At 42.5% G+C, this 6,896-nt stretch overlaps 1 protein-coding gene across 2 annotated transcripts in view; it reads left to right on the top strand.

Annotated features, from left to right (window-relative positions):
* The first annotated feature begins 458 nt into the window (after positions 1-458).
* The window catches only part of LOC147432294 (uncharacterized), a 63,896-nt gene continuing 57,458 nt past the window's right edge, over positions 459-6,896 (top strand). The window contains exons 1-2 of one of the 2 annotated variants that reach the window (XM_086492254.1): positions 459-770; positions 2,715-2,965. In XM_086492254.1, coding sequence (XP_086348380.1) covers positions 716-770; positions 2,715-2,965 — 306 coding nt within the window. In that variant the 5' untranslated portion in view covers positions 459-715. Of the gene's footprint in view, positions 771-2,714; positions 2,966-6,896 lie in introns of those variants that run through there. The other variant, XM_086492255.1, reaches the window with a different exon arrangement.

The following is a 6,896-nucleotide window of genomic DNA, read 5'->3' as shown; positions in this document are numbered from 1 at the left end:
ACACAACGATTCACAGTTCTGCCGCCGCCCTATCGTTCACACAAGACGGTAGTCCCTTTGCTTGCATGGCGCGGCTCCATGGCTGGAGAAGAAAGGCATGAGGGTGGAAGTGCTCACGGGCGAGGGGGGGGGGGGGGGGGGGGTTTCGGAAGAAAAAGAGGACAGGGCAGGGTGGAAGAGAAAAAGGCAAATTCTTCCTTGACGTGGCAGCCTAGTACCTTCCAGCGCCTTATGTGAACAAGGCAGCGTGCTAAGGAGAATTTGATTGGCTCGTTTAGAATCTGCTGCTCTTCCGCCGGGCGATGTGAACCCAGCCTAAGACAAGTGACTTTCGAGATAAAATGCAAGAGAAGAGGGGAGCATCTTTAAAAATTCCTATTATTTTTCAAAAAGAACCGCACCTATGTTACTTTCAGAAGTGCATAATAAGTTAGTTGGTATATTCGAATGGCTAGAGTAAAAGGGACGTCATTGCAGCCTGCTCCAACAGCTTTAGCTCTTTCTTCCTGTGCAGTGGGTCGTAGGCTGCACATGCCGTTATGCTCAAAGTCAGTGTCAAGCCACGATCGACACGGAAATGCAGCTCTTCGCTCCATAGCGTCCTCGTCGGAGCTTCTCTACCAATTAGTTTCTTGAGATTGAGAATGTGAGGACCAGAAGACAGTCTTTATGAGGGTGCACTGTTGCCCGCAAGGGTTTCTCCCTCAGCAGCGCAATGTTTCTCTTCCGCAAGCTGTCTGGCAGATCAGGCCTTAGTGCTACACGTCAAGGTACTTGCCTTCATAGCAATGGTTTTGTCCAATGTAAGATAAATATACTCATGAAGTGCTGTACATCGCTGCTTATCTATGGGTGTCCATGTATGTAGGTAGGTATACATGAATGCATAGCTAGGTGTTTGCGCAAGACGCATTAACAGCTAAGTTGCACAAAACATTGGAAACAGTTTATGCGGAGATGTCAGTAGTAGTAGTAGACAACAGCTAAGCTACACAAAACATTGGAAACAGCTCATGTGAAGACGCCAGCAGTAATAGACTCAATGAATAGAACGTACACTTAAAATGTCCAAGATCGTACTCAACACTGAATGACATCATCCCTTGCATTGAGAGCACTTACATCTTTAATATTTGCAAAGCCAGCTAGTCATACTTGTTAGCTCTTTTAAGTATTTTTTTCATTTTTAAAAAAAAGTTTGTTTTCTTTATAATGTTGATGTTCCAATAACTCGTATACCATCGTACCTATAGCATTGTACATACTCATGTATGCTTTTTGTCTAGAAGATCTAGTTGTTTACTTTTTTTCTAAAATATTTCAACAAAAGGTATATGGTAACGGGCATAGAAGCTGAAAGATGTTGTGTACTTTTTTACACTAAAATTAATTATTAACTTGTAGGTACAATCAAATACATGTTTCTTGTAAAATGGTGACGCAGCGTACAATAGAAGAGAGGGAGTGTACAATTGAAGAGAGAGCATGTACAATTGAAGGGAGAGCACTGATTCAATGAGGAGGTGTTTGCTCATATGTGTTTGTCATCCAAAAATCCTCACCTTTGAGGAACTACAAACAGAAATAAAGAAACAATTTAACTTGTACACTGTAGCCACGAATATCCCTGGGTTGAACCAACTTTGTGGTTTTATCCATATTGAGGTGCTGCCCACATGTGCATTCCTAAGAATCGTTGGGTAGTAATTAGGACATGCTACTTGCTCGAGCTCGAAATCCCTGTCGTTTTAGTACAGGTGCCCAATGATGAGCGTGAAGGATTGACACGTCTTGACACATCTTCTCTCATGTGTGTCGGAATGGAGGCGATGGAAAGAAATGCAACGATGTTAATGCGCCATTCAGTAACCCAACCTATAGAGATACATGAGGCAACTCATCGTTCTTTCACACACTGTGCACAACCATGGCCACTCTATGTGTTGTAGCTTACGACATTCGGATGACACATGCGATGCATATGGTTTAATCTCATATCTGGGTTCTCTTTGGTGTTGATGAGATTTTTATAACTTTATTTTTCTTTCTTTTAATGTGCTTTCACCTGGGAGGAGAGCTCAGTTTTCAGCCCACATGCTATCACACCTGGTAGCAGCCGAAGTCTCTCTGATCAGACCCTGAAATAGATTGTGCTGGCAGTCTATCTTCCTCTGAAACTCATTTCTTAGCTTCTTATTTGAGTTGTATTCAGCCATAGCAGATTTTTTCCTTCCTTTGGGAGCTATGTCAAGCCTTACTTTGGGATCTGTATCACATTCATCTCGCCTACCAAAAAGTTTGGAGCACCAGGAGGAGAAAAATCATGGGCGAGAAATTGACCTTCATCAGAAAAGGGTCCATGGAGGGGTTTGAGGTTAGAGGACCACTCCAAGAGTTACAGGCGTTTGACTCACACCAATTTAGGCTTGGACCTCTTACAACAGATATGTCAGATGGGTGTCGTAATTCTGATTATTCAGCACAGCTGATTGGGAGCAATTGCTCCCGTTCTCCATCTCTCTCTTTATGCCTATCTCAATTTTCTTTTTCTTAGATGGCTTGTCTTTTATGTGAATATCTGTCTTTTTCCAAACAGTAATAGTCATGTGACAGGTAAGGATTTCAGTAGAACCTGTTACATGTTACATCAAGTATGTATTTTTATTCATTTTGTGCATCTTTGTGGTAAATTCATGCTTATCTGTTCAATGCAGATGAGTCAGACCTAAGCAATCGTGATGAGGAAGATGTTTCAAAGCAGGCTTTAGACCAGGCAAGCAAGTATGTGAGCGAAGGTGATTATGAAGAAGCTCTGTGGATACTGGAGAGACTTGGGCAGCTCGATCCTGCTGTCAAAGGGGTCGCAGAACTCACAGCAGTTGCAGAGGTTTGCAATGCTGCTAGTTTGCGAACTTGTGCTTGCCAGAGAGAAAAGAGGAACCCAGATTGGTATAAAGTTTTGAAGGTGAGTAGTTGGGTTCTTTTAGAGTGCATTTAAGGTGCAAATTATTCAAATGTGTTTGTCACATTTCGCAAATATTTTTATTATCAGCATACTTAGCGTACAGTTCACAATCTTCTTTGCCGTTGAAATATCAGCTGAGATGCAGCTGTGTGTGAAGTAGTAGATATGTATGTATGTAGGCATGTGGGATTCCTTCACGTTATGCATCATTGATTGGCATTTATTGTGCACAGCTTGAAGAGACAAAAGACTTAGCTTTTGATCTATAAAGTGATCTTTGGCCATTCAGCAAATTCCATTTCTTGTGGATTGTGACCGATTTATGCTAGTGAAGAGACACATCTTATTTTCACTTTTACCATTGAATACTCTATTGCTTGTGGGGAGGATAGGGGTGAGGGTGGTTCTGAGTAATTGACTCGACGCGTACCATATAGTAGAGTCGGGAGGGGAAGGAGGTACAATCGGCAATGTATGAGTGGCCAAAGGATTGCCTCCTCTGTCGTGACTTTATTGCCGTCATCTGCTTTGGTGAAATTAGGCGGAAAAAGCTCGTGTTCTGGCACTTCCTCCAACTTGGGCATGGTCTTCAACTCTCCTTCTCTGGACTTTGGGAAATGAATGCATTCCTGCGCTGCCCATTGCCGCTCTATAAGAGTTTCTAGTGAGCTTCTCTTTTCTATATTCATTTGGAGGGCGCAAAATAATGCTATCGTTGCTATTGGCAGTTAGACTCGGAAAAGAGTGCTCATTTGGAGTGGCAAGGTTTCCAAAGGTCTTCAAGGTCATGGAAGGATAATCTAAAGCAAAGAAGTGATAGAATATCTATTGCAAATAGATAGTGACAAGGAATATTCTAATCAATGATATCAATTTTTATTTTTTAATTTCTGGGAAGAAGTACTGTTACACACGTGCGTATGTGCGTGCGCACACTGATGCGCAGGCTAGTTGACACGTACTTTCCTTTTTTCAGAAAATAGGGTTTGTAACCTGTTGATTTTACAACTCTTGATGGGCTCACGATAGTTCCATTCAATCTTTCATCATGATTCAAAATTCATGATTCTTATCGTTATCAGGTTCACTCTAGAGCTATTATTGCTTTGAATTCGTCATCATCTCATTCTGGATTTTCACCTCTTATCTGTTCATAAATAGAAGGATCTTCCATAAAACATTAGTTTTATACGTTAAATCAAAGTCATCTTCGAAAATTCTTACTTTAAAATTATTAATTCATAAATTGACAAAGCAAAATATTGCAAGTTCATTCGTAATTTTCTATGTAGTATTTGTCCTGCAGCAAGTATGCCCAGTTCTATTCTCAATCTATCAGTCATTCTCAGATATATGTCCTTGTTCCCCACATTCGAACCACTTTCCCGTTTTGAAATATTTGTCCTTCTGTTCTTCTTTGAGTCGAGGTCGTGTATCTTTCTGTCGTCTGCTTCTATTACGACTTGTTGAAGGTTTATCTAATGGATAAGTCAAGTTACCTGAATGCATATCAAAGCCTTGCTTTGCATGTCCCATCAATTGCTGTATGGACTCGGATTTCTATAACAAGTAGTAGTCTTGTATCTCTTTGGGAAGTCCACAACAGAATCGCTCGATTTGCTGCTTGAACTGATCTTCTTGAAGGATGAAGCAGGTAGAAAAACATCCCAAAATCTCTCACAGTACGTATTCAATGTTTTTGCCTTGACCATCCGAAGGTGATTCCAATCAGTAATCACGTCTCGTTTGTATTCTTGACTGAGCCACAAAGAAATAAAGAGTCTCTTGAACTTCAGCTACTTTGTCGGTGCTTCTTTTCTTAACAGAAGAGTGGACCACCATGTCCGTGCATTGCCTTCCAAAAATGATGCTGTCCGTCTAATCTTGAAGTGCTTTGTATAGCAGCCTCCAGAAAATGCTATGTCAAACTGTTGAATAAAGGCTAAAGCCTTAGGAGCATCTCGAAACCCTGAAAAGGTTTCAAACTTTACTGCATGTCCAAGCACTTTGAATTCCTTGGTCTTTTTGCCCTTGTCCTTGGGAAAATCATATTGGTTGGCTGTGTAGAAGTGCTTTTTCTTTAAACATATGGTCATCAGAGTCCGAACGTTTAGAAGAGGATGAATCCTCATCAAAACTGTAAGAAAAGTGTTGAGATTCGCTTTTCTTGGCCTTCTTCTTGCTCTTTCCCAATCTTTGGTTCTTTCGTCGTTTCTTGCCCTTTGTCCTCATCACTCGAGTCAGAAGAGGATGAGCTATCCGAGCTGTCAGAAGAAGATGAGGACAAATTGGACAATCCTTCGAAGTGTACATTCTTCTTTTGTTTTCTTGCATTCGCAAAGGAGGATTTTTGGCCCAAATAACAAGGGTAGTCAATTCCCTTGTTGCGTTTGTCAGTTGCTTCTTCTTTGCCCCCAAAAGTTGGTTGACTTGTCTTTTGACAATGTCCTCAAGTTCATCTTCAGTAAACAGCTGTGGGACAGGAGGTTTCTTGAGGGCTGACTTTATTGGAGAATCGATGGCTTTCTGCCAATGGGAATGCACCTCATTGATCGGGTGGCATATTGAGGATCCTTTGCAAACTAAAGCATCTGCTTTGCACAATCATCATCCTGTTGTTGACGCTGCATCCCCATCAATTCATACTCCGTAGGCTGTGGAGGCTCGTACTCTTCTTCTGATTGTCCCTTTGAATTTTTTGTACTATCACCCAATCGGGAGTTGTTGGGTGGGTTCGTCTGATTCTTGCGGGATCTTTGTTTGAATCCATGTGTGTCGCGGTAAAAGGATCAGATTTCTTGGTAGAAGAGAAATTGGTTGTGCTCTGATACCACAATTACAGACTTGGTTACCCTAAGTCGGAAATCTGACACGACACACGAGAGAATCACTTAAATACTTCACAACTCTTATCACACTTTAAAATTAGAGTTGATACGGCCCGACGTAGTTCCATGATCAAAGGTATTGGCCCCCAAATCTGGCGCCCCTTTTGGTATTTATTTTTATATTAATGCTTGAGCAAAGTACAACACCCGTGGGACCTTTGCTCTCAGACTCTGCATCCAGATGCTCTGTAGAGTGAGGCCCCTAGGGTCTATTTATTCTTACAAGGGATGCCCCAAAAGAAGAGCCTCAAAAGCAGTAAATTCAAAAGCAATTTGTCCCAAAAGCATCTGGTCCAAAAAACTGCTCAAAAAGAAGTCAGCGCAATTAGTGGAAATCAGTTTAGTCTGTCACGTCAGCAACTGCCAGTGCATAACGCGGAAATCTGTACAGTTTGCCATGTGGCACCTGTCAGCGCAAATCGCGGGTCTGCCCTACAGGCTGCCACGTCATCTGGTCCTGCCCGGGTGGTCATGCCACGTCATCGGTTTGTGACAGAGAGAGAGAGAGAGAGAGAGAGAGAGAGAGAGAGAGAGGAGAATGACACTTGATGGGGTCTCAACCAACCCTCTCAAGGACTCCCGACACTGTTGCCAATGATGTATTTGCTCTTGATTGTGTAAATGGAATGTACACACATGCAATACCTTAATGCAAACTCTACTGACTCAAATGGGGAATGTTGTTGTGGTAACTCTTCAAGATGAAGCACCTCTGGGGCTGATTTGATGCACCTTTGGATCTGTCTCGATGAGGAGTTGCGGGTGGTCACCAAGGGTAGATTTGGGATTGATTTGCGGTCCCGATGTGAGAGAAAACAAGGGCTGAAAGCTGGCTACAAAAACGCAGATCTGGCTTGCAAAACGCAGCAGATTTGCCGCGCAAAGTAGGGCTGAAAACGCAGATGGTGATGATGACGATGATGGACAACAATGGGAGCACTCGATGCGGCGAGAGGTTGGAAGAGGCTCAATGGGACGTCGAAGGTCCGGGCTGCAGCAGGGAAGATAGCGTCTGCAAATCCAAGCAATTTCTGGCCAGGAAG

This window comes from Adiantum capillus-veneris, chromosome 20, assembly GCF_014529385.1.
Source record: "Adiantum capillus-veneris isolate H3 chromosome 20, ASM1452938v2, whole genome shotgun sequence".
Lineage (NCBI taxonomy): Eukaryota > Viridiplantae > Streptophyta > Polypodiopsida > Polypodiales > Pteridaceae > Adiantum > Adiantum capillus-veneris.
The sequence above is the reverse complement of the archived record's forward strand: the minus strand, read 5'-3'. Positions and strand labels throughout refer to the sequence as shown.